Raw genomic sequence first — 22,818 nt, forward strand, 5'->3', positions numbered from 1 at the left:
TCGGAGCTGGCAGCTGAGTGACGGCCGCGTGTGCCCCCGGATGGCTCGGAACCCGCTGCCTTCTGCCCCGCGACGGCTGGTCTTTTCCGAGCTAACCAGCTGCCCACAAAAATAATGTCCAAGTTGCCCTGGTTCAAGAAGGGGTTTTTCTTTATAATTTCTGTGCTTCACCCTTTCGCCTGTTGTCTGCTGGTCTATAGCGACCGTGTGCAGCTGGTGTAATATCAGAGAAGGCATTGCTAGAAAGTCAAGGAAACTGCAACCGTTCTAGACAAGGCGATAGTCTGGTGACTGGAGTTGCTCCAAGGGGCGTAATTAACTGCGTGACCGGGAAGAATGTATTAAATTATTCACATTGTACCAGTTTGTAGCTTTCCTTCCGCCCCCCAGTTTGGTCGACGGCACTGTAGGAGTTGGAGGTGTAGGGCCTAAAGGCCTGAGCCACGGATACAGTGAAATGATTACAGTGAGTTTAGTTAACAGTCATCTGTAATTGTGTAGCTTTTGAATTTTGTGCGACATGCATGTATAATCTCATCAAAAAGGTGACATTTTTCAAAAAGTTAACATGATTCATTTCCTTTTTTTGTTTTTCGAACGAGAGAGTGAGTGGGGAAGAGGGGCAGAGGCAGAGAGAGAGAGAGGGAGAGAGTCCCAAGCAGGCTTCATGCCCAGCTCAGAGCCTGACACAGGATTCGATTGATGGTGAGATCACGACCTGAGCCGAAGTCAAGAGTGGGAGGCTTAACCGACTGAGCCACCCAGGCTTTAATTGAGGTAAAATTCATCTCAGATTCACCATTTTAAGGGGCGCCTGGGTGGCTCAGTCGGTTAAGCCTCTGACTCTTGATTTCGGCTCAGGTCATGATCTCATGGGTTCCTGAGATCGAGCCCCTTGTTGGGCTCTGTGATGACAGTGTGGAGCCTGCTTGGGACTCTCTCCTCTCTTTGTCCCTACGCCTCTCAAGCTCTTTCTCTCTCTCTCTCCCTCTCTCTTTCTCTCAAAGTAAATAAACATGAAAAAAAATTTTTTTAAAAAGATTCACCATTTTAAGTGGCATTTAGGACACTCCCATGTTGTACAAACATCACCCCTTTCTAGCTTTAAAATAATTTCATCACCCCCAGAGGAGACCCTGTAATGCTGGCAAGCGGTTCGTCTGCTCCTCCCTACCCCGGCCCCTAACAACCACCCTCTGCTTTGTCTCTGTGGGTTTACCTATTCTGGATATTTCATGTAAAGGGAATAATGCGATTTGTGACCATATCTGGTCACATATCTGGCTTCGTTCACTTAGCATAATGTTTTCGAGGTTCATCCAAATTGTAGCTTATATCGATACCTCATTCCTTCCGTGGCTGAGTACTATTCCACTGTATGGACTGACCACATTTTGCGTGTCTGTTCAGCCATCGACAGACACTTGGGTTATTTCCACATTTTGGCGGTTTTGCCTTCCTCCTGGTCCTTGAAGCTACAGTGCACTCCTGCCCCAGGGCCTTTGCATTGGTGTGCCCTCTGCCTGGAATGTTCTCCCTCCAGATTCCCACATGGATCCCTCCCTCACCTCTTCCTCATGTTTACTAGAACATCATCTGTCTTCTCATGGGACCTCCCCTCACACCGTCCTGGGCACTTCCCACCCACATGTCCTGATGCCTTATTTTTCTCCTTAGCTTGTAGTACTGTCTAACATAACTATATTGTGTCTTTGTCTGGCTGTCTAGTTATTTGTGCCTCGAAAGAATGTGAGAAATTTGATCTCTCTTGGTCACAGCTACGTCCCCACAGCCTGGCACAAAATAGGTTCTGAATAAGTGCCATAGCTTGCAGCGCTCAGCTCCCTGCCCAAAGCTCTGTGTGTGTGCTCCATCCACGCTATCCCGGGAAACCTTGTCCACTCCCACGAGTTCCCTGGCCACCTCTCCCTCGTGACTCGTTATTTTTATTTATTTTTTTTTTTTAATTTTTTTTCAACGTTTATTTATTTTTGGGACAGAGAGAGACAGAGCATGAACGGGGGAGGGGCAGAGAGAGAGGGAGACACAGAATCCGAAACAGGCTCCAGGCTCTGAGCCATCAGCCCAGAGCCTGACGCGGGGCTCGAACTCACGGACCGCGAGATCGTGACCTGGCTGAAGTCGGAGGCTCAACCGACTGCGCCACCCAGGTGCCCCATTTTTTTTTATTTTTAAAAATAATTTTTTTAATTAATTTTTTGAGAGACAGAGCACAAGTGGGGGAGGGGCAGAGAGAGGAGGAGACGGAGAATTCGAAGAAGGCCCCAGGCTCTGAGCCATCAGCACAGAGCCCGACGTGGGGCTTGAACTCACAAACCGTGAGATGGTGACCTGAGCCGAAGTCAGATGCTTAACCGACTGAGCCACCCAGGCGCCCCCCTCCTCGTGCCTCTTTAATGCTGACCTGATCCTGTTCCCACCTGCCCCGTGGACAGTGTCCCTGCTCATCCCACAACCACCATCCCCACGCTCAGCAAGTCCCAGACCGACGGTAGCATCATCCCCTAACGTCTTGCTCTACGTGTCCCCATCTCAGGGCTCCCCCGCCAGCCACTGAGCCACCCCGTCACAGACCGGTCATCACTGTCTCCTCTTTCTCCCCCCACACATCCCTCCCACGTCCCAACAGTCGCCAAAGTACCACTTCCTCCCGGCCCACGGCCCCCTCCGCAGGCAGCCCTCCTTCTCTCTGGACCCCAAGCCCCGCCTCCCCCGCTCTGCCTTCCCCGACAACATCTCAGGACACTCTTTAACCCCCACATCTGACCACAGCCCTCCTTGCTTAAAACTCGGGACACTGTTCCTGCTGCAGACAAAGGCCAAGCCAAGCCCAAAGCCTGCAGAGGGACGAGGATCTTGGGCTCTAGAGCCTGCTGCTGAATGAGTGGTTACGTCCCTTCTCCTGAGCGCAGGCTGTCCCTGACTGCTTCGTGACAGCACAGTGCGTTTCTCCGAGTGCCTGCTGGGTGGCCGGCCCCGTGCCAGGCCCCAAGCACACAGCAGAGAGTCTTTCGGGCCCTGGCCAACCCTCCCAGCGTCCTCCGCCATCAGTTAGGGCCGAGCTTGACCTTTGAGAGAGGGAAGGGAGCTAGACTGGCATTCACAGCTGGCCTTGTGGTCGCTAGGAGCTGGCCCGGCAGCCCCAGCTAGGCCCTGGTGCGCTCCTGCGAGACATAAATAATTTCACAGAACGCGGGCGTTGGACAAGGCCACTCCGTGACCGTGGTGGGACGAGACAAAACAAGCTGAAGGCAGGCAAAACATGAGCACTGTCCAAACCACAGCAACAACCAGGCGTTCGCTCTTCCTGGAGAGTCTGAGCACTGCCGTTCTTTCCCGAGACTTTCTGCGGAAAAACTAAGATCCTCAACAACAGAATTCTCTCTCCCCCCTCTGCTTTCTGACAGCATCCAGGATCCACCTCCTCCTTTTCCCAGCAGACAGAAGGACGAGGCGGAAACTGTATTTGCATCAGCCTGGCGGGTGCCTGGCGGGTGCCCAACGCCCTACCCTGGGGGGGGGGGGGGGAGCCGGTGATGGGGCCTCACCCCAGAGGACAATGCAACAATTTGCTTCAATTTAGTGAGAAGAAACCCACTCAGGGAATAAGTCCTGGGGAGGTATTACCTAATGTTACATTGACAATCATATTGCAATATAAATGTATCAAATCAATATGTTGTGTCTCAAACATAGGCAATGTTATATGTCAACTATATCTCAAGAAGAGAGGTGGGGGGAGAGGGAGAAAGAGAAAGAAGGAAGGAGGAAAGAAAGAGCCTATTTAGTAGCTGATTCGGGGTCATGAACTTTATTTATTTATATAAACATATTTATGTTTACATATATTTATTTATATGTATATAAATTTACATGTTTGTGTAAATTTACATATTTATATAAAAATATTTATACATTTATTTCATTTTTAATTTATTTTTTGAGAGAGATAAAGAGCAGGCGGAGGGAGAGGGGCTGAGAGAGAGGGAGACAGAATTTCAAGCAGGCTCCGCCCTGTCAGGGCAGAGCCGATGCAGGGCTCGAACTCACCAGCTGTGAGATCATGCCCTGAGCTGAAATCCAAAGTCAGATGCTCAACGGACTGAAACACCCAGGCGCCCCTTCATCTGCTTTGTTCGTTTGTTTTTTTAAGAAATTGTTTTTCCATTTAAAAAATGTTTTATATTGAGGGGCATCTGGGTGGCTCAGTCGGTTGAGCGTCCGACTTCAGCTCAGGTCATGATCTCACAGTTGGTGGGTTCGAGCCTCGCGTCAGTCTCTGTGCTGACAGCTCGGAGCCTGGAGCCTGCTTCGGATGCTGTGTCTCCCTCTCTCTGCCCCTCCCCGACTCGCACTCTGCCTCTCTCTCTCTCAAAATAAACATTAAAAAAATTTTTTTAAGGGGCGCCTGGGTGGCTCAGTCGGTTAAGCGGCCGACTTCGGCTCAGGTCACGATCTCGCGGTCCGTGAGTTCGAGCCCCGCGTCGGGCTCCGTGCTGACAGCTCAGAGCCTGGAGCCTGTTTCAGATTCCGTGTCTCCCTCTCTCTGACCCTCCCCTGTTCATGCTCTGTCTCTCTCTGTCTCAAAAATAAATAAAAACGTTAAAAAAAATTTTAAAAAATTAAAAAAAATTAAAAAAAAATTTTTTTTAATTTTTAAATGTTATTCATTGTGGTAAAATACACATGACATAAAATCGAGCATCTTAACCATTTTTAGATGTTCTGCGCAGTGGCATTAAGCACATTCACACTGTCATGAGACCATCCTCACTGTCCTCTTTCAGAACTTTTCAGCTGCCCAAACCGAACCTCTGTCCCCGTGAGACCCTGACTCCCCATTTCCCTCTTTCCTACTGTTTTGTATGTTATTTTCATTTGTCAGGTCATCTCAACAAAGAAAGCCAAACCTCCCAGCAGTAAAAACCTGCAACGCGAACCCCCATTGCCTCGAACCTCCCAGAAGCAGGGACACAAGCCCAGGTGAAGACAAGCCCGTCTCAGCTCATCCCGCAGCTCCCCGGAGGGTGTGCTCTCGCTCACCATCACAAGTAACAAGCTTGGATTTGGTCAGCCTCGGGTGTGTTCCTGACGGTCTTTGGGCTGGGGGGGCGCTGGTGTCCCTAAGGGCACCTCGGAGGTCTGCGAGCCCTGGAGTGACTTTCAGCAGTGCAGTGACTCAACGACCGAAGACGTTGGCTCGTCCTGCGTGGGGAGTGCTGAGAAGCAGACAAGCAGGAAAATTCTGGAAAATGATAATAATGAACATACTGCCTCCCATCCTCACTGCTGCTTTCTGAAGCCCCATTTTCCAGATGACAAAACTGAGGCTTTGAGAAGTCAAGTCACTTGCCTAGCTCTCTTGAGCTCTCCGGAGGCAGGATCCTCTGGCCTCACTCCCGCCCTTCTTCCCAGCTGCCCTCAGAGTGGCTGGGGACCATTGTGACAACGCTGGGTGAGGGAAGCTCTTTGGTCACAATGGGCAGAACTGGACCACGCGGGGACACAGCCTCGGAAGGAACATATGAGCATCTTCTGGGAGACCGGGGACACAGGGAGTCCAGAGGGTCAGGCCGGTGGCCAAGGGCATTTCCTAAGACTCATTAGTCCTCATGCCACCCTTTGAGGTACATCCCACATGCTCATCCCTGATGTGGAAACTGAAGCTCACAGGAACCTGACTGCTTGTTCCGAGGTGACCTTGATTTCAATTGTTAGATTCTCCGTAGACTATTGGAGACTTCTCAGCTCTCAACTATTTCAGGTGCCAAAATGATCAAAGAAGCAAACGGAGACTCTGAACATCTGTGGTTTGGTTAAAATGCTTGGCCCCTGTTTTCTAAATATTTTTTATTGTTGTTTTTAATGTTTATTTTTGAGAGAGGGAGAGACAGAGCGTGAGCAGAGGAGGGGCAGAGAGAGAGGGAGACACAGAATCCGAAGCGGGCTCCGGGCTCTGAGCTGTCAGCCCCGAGCCCGTGAGATCATGACCTGAGCCGAAGTCGGTTGCTTAACCGACTGAGCCGGCCAGGCGCCCCATGGGCCCTGTTTCCTAAAGAGGTCGACATGACCAGTTTTGAGCTGACTCGGTCTGGGCAGGGGGTGAGCCTGCGGTACCCCCCCCCCCCACTGGGACTGCTCTCAGAGGGGCTGGGAGCAGGGTCGGGGAGACTCCCCTGCTCAGAGCAAAGGCAAGAATGTCCCGGTCGGCTAAATGGGGGGCCGGGAGCCTGGAGCTGGAGGTCAGAGAAGTGGAGAGAGACGTCTATGCCTCTGAGAGTTTCAGGATAGGAAGAGATCCGGGAGAACAATCAGCACCCAGGACAATTGCAGAGGGCAGGAAGACCCACGGTGGGGGTGGGGGTGGGGGTGGTAGAGACTGTGGCCAGGACTGAGCAGAGATGGAAGATCCCACATACGGAGGGGAGGGCCCTGGCCTTGACCACTACCTGAGGGTGAGGAGAAGGGGCTCCCGTATCAAAGAGACTAGACTGCAGTGCTTGATTCTAGTCCTCCTTGTGGCCCGCCCTGCACTGGCCTTGGCACCTGCTGTTCCTTCCGCCTGGAATGTTACTCCCCCCCCCCCCCCGCCCCCGTCCCCATATGCTCCTCTCCCACATTTTCCAGGTCTTTTCTCAACTGTCATCTCAGTGACACCATCCCATTTAAAACTGCAACCCTCGTCCCCTCACCACCACCCTCCTATGCTGTGTGATGTTTTTAGGCGCAGCGCTCAGCTCCTTCTACTACACCGCCGCAATTTGTAGTGTTATATTTATTCAGCATTGTCTGTCACCCCCATTGTCACCTCCACAAGAGCACTGGCTCTTGGTCTGTTTTGTGACCTGATGTTCCCCCTGCCAAGGACCTAGAACAGGGCCTGGCACACGGTAAGTGCCCAATGAATGCTTTTATCTCTATGCTCTCTGCTTTCCCTGGGGGCAGGCACAGGGGCTAGGCCTGTTTTGTTTGTTTAATTTTTATTCAGAGAGAGAGAGAGAGACAGAGACAGAGTATGAGCAGGGGAGGGGCAGAGAGAGAGGGAGACACAGAATCCGAAGCAGGCTCCAGGCTCCAAGCTGTCAGCACAGAGCCGGACGCATGGCTCGAACCCACCAACGGCAAGATCATGACCTGAGCCGAAGTCGGATGCCCAACACACTGAGCCACCCAGGCGCCCCTGAGCCTGTTTTTTTAGGAAGTCCTCAGCACCCCCCCCCCCCCCCCAATGCCCAGTGCCTGGCGCACAGGAAGGAGTAAAAGCAGCATTGTCCTCAGGCGGGCACTTGCTCAGTCTCATTATCTCCGCCCTCTCACAGGTGGCGCCTTGCCCCCCGATGGCGATGGCCGCGGTCGCCCTCCTGCCACGCCCGATGTCCCGGCTGGACTTCCTCAAGGCCTCGCACTTTGCACTAGGGCCGGATCCGCGGCTGCACGTGGACGCCATGCAACCCACGTCGCACCGGGACTTCCCGGCCTACCCGGGCGTCACCCGCGCGCTGTCGTGCCAGGAGCCGCCCGTCAGGTCCTTCTTCCGACAGGACATGCGCGCCGCAGGCGCGGAGCTCCAGTCGGAGGCGCACCGCGCGTTCGCGCCCCTGGAGCCGCAGCCGTCCGCGCCGTCGGGGACGCGGGAGCGCACCCTCGCCACGCCGGCCACCAACTTGCGCGTGTACGCGCCCGCGCGCTCCCGTACCGGCCTCTCCACCGCGCGCGCGGACTTTGGCTGGCCGGAGCTGCCGGCGCGCGCCAGAGAGCAGATCCGCGGCGCGCGCCTCATCTTCGACCGCGACTCGGTGCCTCCCGGCGACCGAGCCAAGCTGCGCATCCCGCCCACCACCTACCGGGCGCTTTTCCCGCCCCACGACGCGTGCCCGCGGCCCCGCGCGCCCTGCAGCCACTTCGGTGAGCGCGCCCACGCGCCCCACGCGCGATTTGCCAACCCCTAGGTTCTCCAGGCCCGCGGGGATTCCGCGCCCTCTCCCAGGGGACATTTGGCAAAGTCTGGAGATCGTTTTGGTTGTCACGACCCGCGGAAGGGGGTAGTCCTAGCAGGGAATGCATGGAGGCCAGGGATGCTGCTGAATATATCCTACCGTGCACGGGACAGCTGGCCCTAGTAAAGAATTACGGGGCCCCAAATGTCAATAGTGCCGAGCCTGAGAAAACCTAGAACTTCCCTGAGCCTCAGTTTCTACATTCACTGAATGGCATAGCTCCTGAATTTTTTCGAGGGGCTGTGCCCTGGGCAGAAGCATGAATGGTGGTTTGGACAAATCTGCTAAGTGCCCCCCCCCCCGACACACACACGTCCCAGGCCCGCCACCATAGTAGTTATGTGAGTCTGAGCAAGTCGACATCTCCAAGTCTCGATTTTCCTCCTCTGCAAAACGGGTGCAACAACAGCACCCCACTTCATAGGAGCTGGTGAAGCAGAAGAGCCCGGAGTGCATGAGGCACCTGGCGTAGAGTGAGCGCTCAAAAAAGACCAGCTGTCATTTGTGTGATTTTCCAATTCTGTGACTCGGGGACCTGCCAGTGGACATCACTAGGCAAGAGTCCCTCCAAGCTGGAGTCAGGGCTTGTCAGATCTGGATTTGACTCAGTTCTGGTTTTGAATTTCGTGACTTCTGGCAAGTGACTTGATTTCTCTGAGCCCCCGGAAGGCTGTAGAGTGGGGAGAATATTACTAACTCTCAAATGAGGTTTGAAGCACTTAGCCTAGATTCCTGGCTCTGGTCAGGTATGTTGGTAGCTATTCTTGTTACCATTATTTGTATTATCTTGGCTGTTTTTCCACAACAGCCCTCGGGGGGGGCTAGTCAGGACTGCCCACCTCCCCTTTCCAGGCGAGGAATCGAACCCCAGTGGGCCTGAGGCTGCGTGGAACCAATGTTGTTCTCTCTCTCCTCTTGCTCCTCCTCAGGGGGCAGCAACGCACTCCAGTGGGACCACAGGAGACAGGACGATGGGACCTCCTACCAGAGACAGTTTCAGGCCCTGCCAGGCCCACCTGCCTCGATGTGTAAGAGGGTAAATCGAGGTGGGGCTGGTGCTGCTGGGGAGGGCAGTGATGGGGGCTGGGTGGTGCTGCCCTCTTCCCACCCGTGTCCACCCACAGGCCTCCTCCAGTGTGGAGCTGGGAGACTCCAAGATTGGCTATGGGCCCGTGTGCTCCGAGCAGAAACAAGCCTACGGGCCCCAGGGTCTGCCCCCAGACAGGTACTGTGGCCTTCCACCAGGGTGGAGCAAAGGCCTCTCAGCGACAGGTGGAGTGTACCACCTGAGGCTCTCGAGCCAGTACTGTGGGTGCCCCTCACCTCCAAGCAAGGCCCACTATTGCCCAGATCTCCCACCAGTAGCACCCCACAGCCTGGCCTTTGGGAAGCCTGCCCCTCTCCCGTTTCCTGGGAGTTGCCAGGGCCCAGATCAGATCTATCTGATCATAGAGCGGATCCTCCCTTACCTGCAGGTATGACAAGGCCCAGGCCTCGGCCCACATCCACTATGTGAATATTCGTCCTGGAGATGGGCTCTTCCGTGACAGGACCACCGAGGCTGAACACTTCTACCCCCGAGAGCCAGGTGGGAGTCTGCTGCCCACCCTGCCCCCTGCTTCCGCAGCAGCCTCCCAGGTTGGCTCAGCACCTATTCTGTCGCTGGCAGAACGTTTTGTTCTTCACCACGACCAGACTCCGGCATCACACATCCTGGAAGGAAATCGGGGCCCCGGCCCGGGCAGCCTCACCACCTCCGTGCACTTCTTCCACGGCCAGGTCAGCAGGAAGGGGGAGAAGGCTCATCAGGGACAAGGGTTCCCTAGACAGTACGGATAGCAAGTGCAGAGGCCTTGAGGTGAGAGTGAGCTCGACGTGTGTGTGTGTGTGTGTGTGTGTGTGTGTGTGTGTGTGTGTGGTGGGGGCGGATCTCCTGGATCTATCTGCGGGATCTAAGGTTAAGTCAGTTAACCACTCCCAGCCTCAGTGGCTCTGTCTGCAAAATGAGATACAATGCCAACTCCCAGCACCAGCACGTGGGGCCCAAGGAGGGTGTGAGCCGTCCAAGGTCGTATAGCGCTCACCTCTTCTCTCCCGCCCGAGTTCTGGGACACCCCGCACATTTGGGAGCTTCCCAGATGCCATGTGGTCCTACAGCCACTGCCCGTGAACAAGCCACCCAGCTGCCACGTGCCTCACGAGAAACTGCAGAGTCACGTGGGCCTAGGGGAGTCCTCGCTGCTCGGACAGTTCTTCCAGACCTCCACTGGCACAGACTACTGCTCCCCGGGCACCATCCAGAAGCCGCAGAGAGCGCCCACTCTCCACTTGCTGCCTAGCAACCTGCCCCAGGGCACCGGCGGTGAGCTCTAACCCCGCCCCCGCCGTTCTCGCCCCGCCCACCGCCCCACTCTAGCTCCGCCTTCTGAGGAGCTAGACTCCACCTCTTGAACCAAGATCCCAACTCTGCCCCCCCCCCCCCCGTCGAGGATCTGATTCTGCCCCCTCCCCCCACCCCACCTCCGCCATGGCACCGCCCCCTGCATGACCATAGTCCCGCCCCTCCCCATATCTGCCCTCACCTGAACCCTGACCCCTGCTCTTCAGTCGGACTCTGGCTCCGCCCCCGACCAACTAGACTACCCTTCCTGCCCCCCCTCCCCCGCAACAACTCTGTGTTTGCCCCGCCCCTGGCTCCTCCCTTCTCCCCGCCTCCTAGTCCTTCCTTCGCTCTAACTTCACCTTGGGCTCAGGCTTCGCCTGAACTCCTACTCCGTGCTTAATCTCACCCGTTCCTGCCCCAGGGCCCTGCCCCTCCTCCCTCAGCCCCTCAGCTCAACTACCGCCACCCAAATCTACAGAAACAGATTTTTTAACCATGAATCAGAAGATGCTGAAGCCGCATAGAACAGCTCCCGCCTCCGTGACTGACGAGATGCTACAGCGGGTGAGGGAGGGGGGAGGGGTATCTCCCTGACCGGTAACCCCCCAAAGCAGTGTAGTTTTGTCCCAGGATGATAACGCCGTGACCTCAGGCCCAGAATTAGTGTCAAGTTCGTTCAGGGTCACTCTACGGTGACCCCAGGCACAGGGTCATCTTAATGTCACTCCAGCCTCAAGGTCATCCCTAGCTCATCTCCAGGGTCATTTCAGGGTCAGCTCAAGGACATCTTTATATCACCAGCCACAGGTATACCCTCAGCTGAGGGGTAGCTCAGAGTTGCCTAAGGTCACCACAGCCCTGGGGTCATTCCAGGGGTCCCCCGGTTTCTCTCCAGCTTCCCATCCAGCTCCTGGGGCAGCCCAAACTGGGACACCTTTTGCCTACCTCCTCAGAGCCCAATCATCAGCCTTTGCTGCTCCCAGGGTCATATGGGGACCACGGGGTGGGCCAGGTAGGTCAACCACCCTTCAGGCTGTCCTGCCAGGCTCCTGCCCTGACTCCACAGTGCAAGTATAACCACATTGAGCCCCCGCTGGGTGGACAGCGCTTCTTCTCAACCCAATACGAGGATGAGTTTGCCTTCAAGTTCCAGGGCCCAGCGGTGCTGAGATCGGCCAACCTCCAGGACAGCCATGTGCCTCTGGGCTCCCCCCGCCAGTGGGTCTGTGGGGCTGGGAAGGTAGACTCTCAGATCCCCCAGCCCCCTACTTATCCATGCCCTAGCCAGCAATAAACACTGCCTTGGCAACATCTCACCCCTCCTCATCAGTCAGCCATGAAAGATGATGCTTGGTGGGATGGAGACTGTACAGGAGAGAGTGACTCCATCAAAAAAAAAAAAAAAAAACCCAAAAACCTTAACACACACTTCCATGGGCCCTGAAGGTCACCCCACTCTGGGCAGGGAGGCCACTCTAGCTCGTACAAGGGCTTGGCAGTTGGACTCAGTGTAAGGTGTCAGGTGCACCACCAAATCTGAATGATGTGGAGAGAGTGGAGTCAATGTTGAACCGGGCACTGAGGTGAAGTGTTGAGAACCTAGGCTCCCAGGGCTGAATGGACAGGCTCCAAATCTTAACTCTTCTGTCCTGGATAGTAGTCTTGGGCAGGTCACTTCATCCCTGTGAGCCTCATCTGTTTGCTCATCTGTAATGCGGAGATGCAGGGCAGTCCTCTCGTTAGAATGTTATAAATGAGAAATGTGCACACGTGTCCATGCGTGTGGCTGAGGGTCAAGGAGGGAGAGCACTTCCCTTCTGAGCATGAAGGTGACGAGGAAAGAGGAAGATGAGGGTAAGGGAAGGAGCTTTCAATCGTTGAGAGGCTGGGTGGGGCCCAGAGGAGGGACAATGAAGGGGTGGAGAAGCTGAGAGTGGCCCAGCGATTTTCTCCATTGTGGTTCACCCACAATGCCCTGGCTGGCTGGGCAATTGGCCCCCAGGTCAGAGCTGGGTCTGGGGACAAACGAACGAAAACCATCAGGATATGATCAAGTTCAAGGGGGTAGATGTCCAGCCAGGGACAAAATGAAGAGGGTGGAAAGGAGGAGGCTGGGGTGGAGCCCTGAAGCCAGTCCTTGACAGGGCTTGACAAGCAGGTCAACAAATGGTACCTTGGACAGCGCCCCCATCTTGAAGGTCTCAGGTGTGGTGAGATTGCTCTGTCTGGAAAAAAAATGGGCGTTGGTGGCCATGCCCAGGGCCTGCCTCAGTGGGCTGCCGACATTCTGGTTTTGGGGAATGAACATGGCTCCCTGACTCCGTAGTCAGACCTTCAAAGACCAAGGCCTCCCATCCAACGAGCCACTGAGAGCCAACCTCAAGCCCAACCAGGAGCCCTCTCCCCATGGGCAGCAATCCTGTGAGGCCAGGTTGTCATTTACACAGGAAGGGCAGGAGTCCAGCTTTGGGCCCTACAGAATAAGATGGCCCTTTTGGCTGCACTCATATTAGCCATGCAAGGAGCTGCTAGCTGCAAAACACCTCTTCTTGCTTTCACTAAAGATGTACATGACACATTTGTGAATTACCTCCTGATGAACCAGGATTTCTCAAGCCCAGTACTATTGACATTTTGGATGGGATCATTTTTTATTGTTAGAGGCCCTCTTGTGCATCATAGGATGTTTAGCATCATCCTTGACCTCTACCCGCTAAGGGCCAGCAGCATTCTCCCTCTACCCCAGCCAGTTGTGACAACCAAAAATATCTCCGGGCATTGCCAAATGTCCCCTGTGGGGAAGAGTTGTCTTGGTTGACAACCACTGCAATAAACCCAGCCTACAAAGATCCCCAGGACAAAATCAGGCTCTCCTGATGAAGCTGGTCTGTTTGTTGACAAGACTACTCTTTTTTTTTTTTTTTTTTTTTGACTACTCTTAACAAAAAGGCTATTCCTTTTTGCCTTGCCTGCCAGGAAGCTGAGAAAGCTTACTTTGGTATTCCTTTCCATGTAGCTCTGGTTGCAGGATTATCTGTGCTCCCTCCTGGTTCTAGGAGTGGTTTGAAGCAACATCCCAGACACCAGATGAAACATAATGGGTAGGAGTTACAAGGAGGCAGATTTCTGCACAAATCGAAGCATTTTCTAACAATGGAATTGACTAGCCCTGGGATGGGTTGCTGGGAAAGAATGAGAACTCCACTAGAAATATTTTCAGTGCATGAAGAAAGATACTTCATCATGATTTGGGATGTATTTTATGGATTTATGGCTACCCTTCCTGTATTCCACTCACCCCTTCCCACCAACAAAAAAGGCATTTCATATTAACTACAGAAACCCAAAAGGCTGATAAAATAATATGAATAACATAGGATTGCACCTGGGAGAACAGATTAATTTTTTTTTGAGAACATTAATTTTTAAAGAAAAACATTTCATCACCGAGCAGCAGAATTCAGACCTGCCACTTACCTGCCTGTCTGTCCTTGGGCAAGTGATGGTGTGCTCTGAACCTCACTTCATTTGTAAAATGGGATGGCACTTAATTCTTCCTTCCTAGAATGGGTACAAGGTTGACACGAAATGTGCACGTACCATTCTTAGACTAGGTTGCAGCTGCACAGGTGCCCATATTTTTTTAACGTCTTAGGTCATTTTTGTTGCAAGTGACAGAAACCCAGCTTGCTCCAGTTGAAGAAGAAAGGGATTTTACTGAGGTTGTTAAAAAGAAAGCCACAGGCTCCAAACAGTGTTACTGGGGCCAGGCTAAAGCACCAAACCGGGGCTTAATACCTAACCTAATTGCAGTTTCAACCTCCTCCAGAAATGTAAATTTTAATCTATCGATCAGTAATTTTCTTTTTTTATAAATTTTTTAAATATCTATTTTTGAGAGATAGCGTGTGAGCAGGGGAGGGGCAGAGAGAGAGAGAGAGAGAGAGAGAGAGGGAGAGAGAGAGAGAGAGAGAGAGAGAGAGAGAGAGAGAGAGAATCCGAAGCAGGTTCCAGGCTCTGAACTGTCAGCACAGAGCCTGACGCGGGGCTCGAACTCAGCAACCATGAGATCATGACTTGAGCTGAAGTTGGACGCTTAACCGACTGAGCCACCCAGGCGCCCCCTATCAGTAATTTTCTGATATGTACCAATAAGGTCATCTGTCACAGAGGCCTTCCCCATCCCCCAACGGAAGGTAATGAGGTAATCTACCCAATAAGATCCACTGCCTTCCCCTAAGGGAAAGTGACTTTGCCTGGGACAACACTTTTTCTTTTGCTTATAACTCTCTTGCCCTGCCCTCCTTCCTAGAAATACCTTCTATTTTGCACAATTCCTCATAATGCCCCCTACGCGTTACAAGGGATGCTGCCCCATTCATGAGTCATTTAATAAAACCAATTAGATCTTCAAATTTCTTTGGTTGAATTTTGTTTTTCACAACTTAGAAATAAAATGCGGAATTAGGTCTCACGTGACTATCAGGACTGTTCTCCCTCGCCAGTTCTCAGTCCTGTATCCCTGCAAGTGGTGGCTTGGAACCATTGGGTTCCAAGGACGCTATAAAAAGATGCTATGATCCAAATCCTTTTGATTAAAGCCTCAAAGAAAGAGGGAGGGGTCTTGCCCCCAACTTCTCTTCGTGGAACTTAAGGGACACGCTGATTGGCGCATTTGAGTCACATGCCTAGCCGTGAGCCAATCACTGTGCCCAGAGGGATAGAATGCTATGATTGGATGGCCGGTCCACTAGCCCACCCCCTGGGTGATTTGGTTCCCCAAAGCTCACCAGGATCTTTGAGCCCAGAGACCAACCTTTCTGGACCTTGTTTCCTAGCAACAGACCTGTGCCTGCCATCCCCTTAGCATCTATTTTGCTCCAGGTTACAATCCGGAGGGTGGAAAGTCAGCTAATAGGCTCCTCCCAACGGAGAATAATTGTACGTTTATAGACTGGGAGTGTTCGGTGTTAGAGAGTAGCCTGAGGCATCTAATGCGCCCTGGTTCTCCGAGAGTCCCAATCTTATCTCCCACCTCATTACTAACTTCCTCTTCTAGTTTGGGGCAGAGAATTCAGCTCTGGCAATCACAAAATCAAGCAGACGCTAGTCTCTCCTTCAAGAAGTCCACAGAGGCAGCTTGCGTCTGTCGAAGGAGACCTTTCTGAAGACCTTATGAAGGCTCTCACGTATTTCAACATCCTCCATGTTTTTCTCCAAAGACCCTCAAACCACAGTCTCAAGAGACGCGTGTTTAGAGTCCTGAGATAAAATAGGCAGGGTTTTAAGAAGCTATTTTTCTTCCACATAACAGAGATTTCTTGTTTCTCGAGGAAGGCCCTTCTCAGGGCAGATTGTGCACTGTATAAATCTAGGGAGTGCCCTTCACTTTAAAGTGAATACGTATGTGTACACGGTGGCCCCGGCCCTCTACCTCAACGTTGCTCAGCCAATCCCACGTTTGAAGTCATTTCCCTCAATATCCTTCCCTTTCCAGGTACTAATTCTAAATAAGTTAAGACTATCATGGATTCAAGGGACAGAATAGGGATTCAAGGGACAAAACTATCCCAACTGTCTGGGAAATTTGTTGGCTCGTGGTAATGGAAAGGATCAGGGCATCTGGCTTCAGGTATGGCTCTATCCAGGAGCTCAACCAATATTGACAGAACTGTCTCTCCGACTTTCACCTGTACATCCTGGTGTAGACTGGTTTCAGTCTGCAGACTGTTCTTCCAGACAACTGCACAAGGTGGCTGTGGGTAAGATGAGGTCCTACATACAGCTGACGATCCCAGAGAAAGAATGAGACCTTCCAATGTCATGTCCTCAGACCTACTTATTGTGGCCAGGGGATGGAGTTGTCTGATTGGTAAGCTTAGATCGAAAATTACTGGGGGGGGCGGGGGGGGGCTGTGTTAGTTGGAGTAGTGGGGAAGGATCCACAAAGAGAAAGCAAGGTTCTGACTGAGGTACTTAGCAGACAGAAACAACAGCTGTCATTACAAGTATTATTTGTTGGGGCGCCTGGGTGGCTCAGTCGGTTGAGCGTCCGACTTCAGCTCAGGTCACGATCTCGCAGTCTGTGAGTTCGAGCCCCGCGTCGGGCTCTGGGCTGATGGCTCAGAGCCTGGAGCCTGCTTCCGATTCTGTGTCTCCCTCTCTCTCTGCCCCTCCCCTGTTCATGCTCTGTCTCTCTCTGTCTCAAAAATAAATAAAAACAAAAACAAAAAAAAACAAGTATTATTTGTTATGGGATCTTCCGGGAGGCGACGGGGTGAGGAACCAGTGACATAATCCAATTTCAGTCTCAAACCTCTCAGATCTTCTTGTGGGCTTTCCCGCAGAAACGTGGAGAGCAAGTTTCAGACCATAAGGTCAGCACAGATCTAGAAGGTTCACGACAGGAGAGAGAAGACTCCTGGAGGCCTGATGTACTTGAGGTTGTCTTCAAGGGTAGGTGGTGCCAAAATTAACCGGCCAACGACCATCAGAAATACACCTGTCATAAAAAAAAAAAAAAAAAAATTTTTTTTTTTAGCTTGCTCCAGCGGGAAAGATCACATAATAGGAACCATGGGGTGCCTCCGTAAGAGGGTGTTGTGGGACAGGAGGGCATCTTATGGGATGCAGGCATGTGCTGGGTAGTTTTAAAGACAGCTGAAGACGGTAGAGGCCAAGTCTAAGTTGGTGCTAGCAGGGAGCGGATTGGTGCCTGGGTATTTTGATGATTTTTATCTCAGCAGTGGAAGAATGGACGCGGGGCTATCGTTGGTAAGAAGCAGCAGTCACTTGCGCTGGTCGGGAGAGGAGGGTGTGTATTCATTTTTGTGGTTGCAGCGTGTCCTTGTCTCTGGCTTGGTTCAGACATGGTCACAGAGCGGCCTTGTGTGATCATTGTTTATATTCTGTGACTGTTGTTTATGTTCAGTGAAGAACATCACGGCCCAGCTGCCAGCTGCCGGGGCTGTTTTTCACTCCCTCTTCGCGGGGATCTGTGTCTCCAGGTAAAGTCTGCCCAGAGTCCTTCCCGGCTCTGGCCTAGGCTTCTCCAGAGATCATCGTCGCTCCAGTGGGCATCAGACACAGGGAGTCCACACCAGTGACAGCAGTGAGTGACCCATCAGCCGGGTAGGAGGAAAACACTCAGGGACAGCGTTCCCAGCCCTTTTCCTGGAAGAACCTTAAAGGGAGACGCTGGGCTGGGCAAAGATTAACAACTTTGTAAATTGCAGGGCTTCTCCGAGCCTTGGCTGTGTTTCTGTGCAGTGCCAGTCGGCCAGGGAAACAAGGTTTGGTGCCTCTTGGACAAAGATAGAGTCAGACACATGGGCAGGAGGCAGAGACAGAGACAGAGGAGGACAGAAAGAGAGACGGAGGGGCAGAGGCAGAAAAAAGTGGCAGGAACGGAGGCAAAGAGATTGAAACAGAGAGACGCAGGAGGAGAGGGACAGAGACACAGAAAGGAACAGAGCTAGGCGCGGAGAGGGGAACAGGGATGGAAAGAGAGACAGGCGAGAGACAGACACGGGGGCCGAGGCAGGCGAGGGCAGAGAGGGACCCCGAGAGGCTGAGGCGCGGGGCCGGGCCGGGCCGGGGCGAGGGCAGCGCGGGAGGGCGCGGCGCAGACAAAGGCGCGGCCGCGCGGCCGGGGCGGCCGGGCCGGGACAAAGGCTGGCCCGGGGGGCGGGGGCAGCGATGGCGACGGCCGCGGCGGGCGCGGGCGAACTACAAGTCCCAGCAGCTCCCGCTGCGGCCCTCGGCCGGCCCCTCTCGCTCCCCGGGAGCGCCTGGCGGGGCCGCTGGGCCGAGGGGGCCGCCGGCGGGGCTGGCGGGCGGGGGGCTTCCTGCGGGCCCCGGGGGCGCGGCGGGCCGGGCAGGGGCGAGGGGCGCCGGGTGAGTGTCCCCGCGAGCGGGCCGGGCGGGCGGGGGCCGGGGTCGCGGCCGGGGCGGGGGGCGGGCGCGGGGCGCGGCCCGGGGCGACCTCTGTCCGCCTCCCCCCCAACCTCCGCTCGCGCGCGCCGCCCGCCCCGCCCGGGAGAGCGGGGTCGCGGGCGTGAGGGGAGGGGGTCCCCGCGGCCCGCGGGCCTAGCGCGCCCTTTCGGACGCCGCGTCCCCGGGGGAGGGCCCAGCCGGAGGTGGGCGCCTGAAATCGGGAGGTATGGGGGGGGGGGGCACCCTCAGCTGTGGGGTCGGGAGCTCAGGACGCCCCTTCCCCTGGAGGCGATCCAGACCCCCTCCATCCCAGGAACCGTGGAGGACGTCTAAGTATTGTTCTCCCCACCCTCCGGCCTGAGGTCGGGAGTTCAGGAGGCCCTTCCTCAAGAGGGATCCAGGGGTTCCCTCTGACCCTCTGGAGCCCCGTTATTGTTCCCCCTACTCTCCAGTCTTGGGGGCCAGAGTTCTGGAAGCCCCTTCGCAGGAGGTCATCCAGGGGTCCACCTGCCCCCCCCCCCTTCCAGCTAAGAGATGGGAATTTGGGAGGGCCCTTCCTCAGGAGGCAATCTAAAGGTCCCCCTGCCCCCCAGGAACCCAGAAGGGGACCCAGGCATTGTCCCCCCCCCCCCAAATGTGGTGTCTGGGTTCAGGAGGTGATCTAAGAACTCCACCCTCTTGCTTAGCCACTTCCAGCTGTGGGGTTGTGGCTAGGATGTCCTCTCCCTCCAGGATCAGATCTATTTGTCGTTTGCTCCCCAACCCCCGCCCATGGAGTGCGTAGCTCCAGACCGCCTCCCCATCAGGTAATCCTGAGCTCCCTGTGCTCCCCAGAAGGGGTCCCAGCTGTTGTTTCTAGACCTTGTTCCCAACCACCAGGCATGGGGCTGGATGGAATTCAGGATCTTTTCTCCAGGAGAGGATAAAAGGGTCCTGACACCCGTCGCCATATCTCAGCCATTGGCTCAGTTACTCAGGAATTCCCCTTTTCTAGGAGATGACCCAAGACCGCCCCCCCCCCCCCAGTAACCTAAGAGGAGCCCCAGGTATTATTTTTGCGCCTCCCCCCCCCCCCCCCCCCCCGCTAGGGGTTAGAATTCAGGATTTCTATCCAGTTGGGCAGACAGGTATACCAACACCTGTCCCTGCTCTCCTGGCTATGGGGTCCATGGGTCTCCCTGCGTCCCACTGGGTCCTACAGCATTTCCCCCACCCTCTCTAGCTTTAGGAACTTGGCATTCGGGTACACAAGGGTCTTGACCGTTACTCCCACCCCGGAACTGTGAGGTCTGGCACTCGGGTCGTCTCTTCCCCAGCAAGCAAGCCAGAGGTGCCCCTGCCCTCCCCCAGTGACCCAAGATGAGTACCAGATGCTTTTTGCCCCCCACTCACCCCCCACATCCAAGCTTCAGAGCTCACAATGCTCCTCTCTACGAGGCAAGCCCGAGGTTTCAGGGGAAACCCCAAATATGCCCTCCCCAGTGATGGAACTGGGATTCAGGCCGTGTACTACGAGCAAGCACAGGAACCCAGGGACTTATCCCTCTTTCCCGTGAGGGGACCCCAGCCAAGGGGGTAGGAAGCCTGGATTCTCTCTCCTCCACAGGACCCAAGCTTCCCACGGGAGGAGGAGCCCAAGATGCAGAGAGGGGCAGAGCCCTGGAACTGGGTACTGGAGACCTCTAGTGCTGGGTCCCATGACTTCCATCCAGGTGTGGTGCTGAGAAGGGAAGCCCCGCCCCACCCCCATGTCCCACCAGGGTCCCTCTTCTCCCTGCCCTGTCTGGGGCTTGCCACAAGTCTCCCCGCAGTCTGAGACAAGAGAAGGATCCATGTGTGTGTGCAGCGATGGGTTGTGGGGCACGGCCCCCTCTCACTTCCCTGCCCAGACTCCAAGAGAGACCCCCTGTTCTCCAGCACCTACCTCCACCCACCCTCTGTCCTCACCCCTGCAGATCCGGCCCTAGAAGCAGCCAGCATTTCCACACCAGGGATGCGGCGCTCAGTCCTGGTCAGAAACCCAGGCCACAAAGGCCCAAGGCCCGCTTATGACGAGCTTGACTCTGACTCCGAGGACCTGGACCCCAACCCTGAAGAGCTGGACCCAGAGCCCGACCCAGAAGACCTCAACACTGTCTCCGAAGATGTGGACCCCAGCTATGAAGATCTGGAGCCCGTCTCTGAGGATCTGGACCCCGATGCTGAAGCTCCGAGCTCCGTCTCGGGGACCCGTGACTCGGATCCCCAAGATCTCGACCCCATGTCCTCAAGTTTCGACCTGGATCCAGACGTCATCGGCCCTGTCCCCCTGGTTCTTGACCCCAACAGCGACACCCTCAGCCCCACCGAAGCCCCAGACCTGGACCCCCTCTCATCTAGCCTCACTGCCACTCCCGAGGTCCTGGCCGCCAGCCCCGCGGTGCTTCCTGCGCCTGCCAGCCCTCCTCGGCCCTTCTCCTGCCCCGATTGCGGGCGAGCCTTCCGCCGCAGCTCGGGGCTGAGCCAGCACCGCCGCACCCACAGCGGCGAGAAGCCCTACCGCTGCCCCGACTGCGGCAAGTCGTTCAGCCACGGCGCCACGCTGGCCCAGCACCGGGGCATCCACACGGGCGCGCGGCCCTACCAGTGCGCCGCCTGCGGCAAGGCCTTCGGCTGGCGCTCCACGCTGCTGAAGCACCGCAGCAGCCACAGCGGCGAGAAGCCGCACCACTGCCCCGTGTGCGGCAAGGCCTTCGGGCACGGCTCGCTGCTGGCGCAGCACCTGCGCACGCACGGCGGCCCGCGGCCGCACAAGTGCCCCGTGTGCGCCAAGGGCTTCGGGCAGGGCTCCGCGCTGCTGAAGCACCTGCGCACGCACACGGGCGAGCGGCCGTACCCGTGCCCGCAGTGCGGCAAAGCCTTCGGCCAGAGCTCGGCGCTGCTGCAGCACCAGCGCACGCACACGGCGGAGCGCCCGTACCGCTGTCCCCACTGCGGCAAGGCGTTCGGCCAGAGCTCCAACCTGCAGCACCACCTGCGCATCCACACGGGCGAGCGGCCCTACGCCTGCCCCCACTGCTCCAAGGCCTTCGGGCAGAGCTCCGCGCTGCTGCAGCACCTGCACGTGCATTCCGGAGAGCGCCCCTACCGCTGCCAGCTCTGCGGCAAGGCCTTCGGCCAGGCTTCCAGCCTCACCAAGCACAAGCGCGTGCACGAGGGCGCCGCGGCGGCGGCTGCCGCTGCCGCGGCGGCCGCCGCAGGCCTGGGCCTCAGTCCTGCTTCGATGCTGCGGCCCGGGCAGGTCTCCCTCCTGGGGCCTGATGCTGTGTCTGTTCTCGGCTCCGGCCTGGGCCTCAGCCCTGGCCCCAGCTCTGGCCTTGGCTCTGACCCTGGCTCCGAGCCGGGCTCCCTCCCTGATCCCAGCCCCAAAGCTGTCTCTGGCTCCGAATCTACCCCCACCCCTGATTCTATCAAAGCTTCTGACCCTAAGCCTGGTCACGACGCAGACCCCGACCTTGTGGCCAGCCCTGACCACGGATCTGGCCCCAGCTCCGACTCCAACCCCGAGTCTCATCCCGAACCCTGCTCCCCCACCCATGACACTGTCAGCCCAGCCCTCCCTACTGGCGAGAGTCCTGAGTGGGTGCCGGAGCAAGGGGCGCTGCTGGGGCCCGACGGCTGAAGTGGGCGCCGACGCTCCCGGGGGCCTGGGGAAGTTGTGTGTCGTGCAGTTTAGTAAAATCCTCGCACTGCCTCCTGGCTCTGTGTTGTGGTTTGCCTGTCTCTCTTTTTCCACTAAGGCACAGCCCTTTCCTCGGGAGATGGGGGAGGGTGTGGCCCGTGCCAGCCATAGCTGGAACCCCAATGTCCTGGCTCCCTGCCCCTAATCCTCCAGGCTTCCCCGTTCCCCCACAAGGTCTCACACTGGCCCACCGTAGTTACCACTCTGCCCCCCAAGAGCACCCTGGCCACCCTAGTCAAGGGCAGACTTCCTTGGCGGGTGGTCTGAACAGGATCCCTTCCCTCTGGCTTTTCTCTGAGTGGTGGAATTTCTGGCATGTTGACAGTCTAGAAGGCTGATAATGGAGGCTGATAGGAGACCTGGCCGGCAGCCCTATCCCATGTGTTCTGTGTTCGCACAGCCTACCCCACGCCCTTCACAGCCCATGTTCTAGGTACAGCACTGGACAGAAGAGGCGCTCATTTATGTGTTCAGCCAAAATCTGTTGCTTCCTGCAGCCTCAACAGAGACCAAGATAAGCACGGCCTTGGCCTTCACAGAACTCACAGATGCCAATTTCAGAAAGCTTTGAAAAGCAGTTACTGGGGGGACTGCTCTCCTGAGGAGGGATTCTAGAATCCCAATAACCCACTAATTTAATTGTCAGTGCTGGTTGCCCAGCCTTGCTCTGTACCCTTGCAGTTTATGCTGTCGCATTTTCTCTTTTAATTCCACAGCTTCACAAGACAGGTAACTATGACTAAATATCCCCATTTTGCAAA

General features: G+C 55.6%; 2 protein-coding genes across 5 annotated transcripts; both read left to right on the forward strand.

Moving 5' to 3' along the window:
* Positions 1-5,382: 5,382 nt before the first annotated feature.
* On the forward strand, positions 5,383-11,712 carry SAXO5 (stabilizer of axonemal microtubules 5). The gene is made up of 9 exons (XM_086681330.1): positions 5,383-5,648; positions 7,341-7,926; positions 8,948-9,054; positions 9,143-9,243; positions 9,494-9,606; positions 9,688-9,797; positions 10,176-10,380; positions 10,880-10,965; positions 11,468-11,712. Exons 1-9 carry the CDS (start codon positions 5,634-5,636, stop codon positions 11,693-11,695), a joined length of 1,551 nt encoding a protein of 516 aa, XP_086537456.1. The 5' UTR covers positions 5,383-5,633; the 3' UTR covers positions 11,696-11,712.
* A 6,372-nt stretch (positions 11,713-18,084) lies between these two features.
* On the forward strand, positions 18,085-22,074 carry ZNF358 (zinc finger protein 358). 4 transcript variants are annotated; one of them, XM_086681317.1, is made up of 4 exons: positions 18,085-18,297; positions 19,023-19,142; positions 19,943-20,048; positions 20,292-22,074. In XM_086681317.1, exons 1-4 carry the CDS (start codon positions 18,100-18,102, stop codon positions 21,995-21,997), a joined length of 2,130 nt encoding a protein of 709 aa, XP_086537443.1. In that variant the 5' UTR covers positions 18,085-18,099; the 3' UTR covers positions 21,998-22,074. The 4 variants fall into 4 exon arrangements, with proteins under 4 accessions (XP_086537443.1, XP_086537445.1, XP_086537449.1 ...); XM_086681319.1 differs by lacking the exon at positions 19,023-19,142; XM_086681323.1 differs by lacking the exons at positions 19,023-19,142; positions 19,943-20,048 and having other exon boundaries at positions 18,178-18,297.
* Positions 22,075-22,818: the final 744 nt, after the last annotated feature.

This window comes from Puma concolor, chromosome A2 (assembly GCF_028749965.1).
Source record: "Puma concolor isolate L17-30 chromosome A2, mPumCon1.1.hap2, whole genome shotgun sequence".
In the NCBI taxonomy this organism is placed as follows: Eukaryota; Metazoa; Chordata; class Mammalia; order Carnivora; family Felidae; genus Puma; species Puma concolor.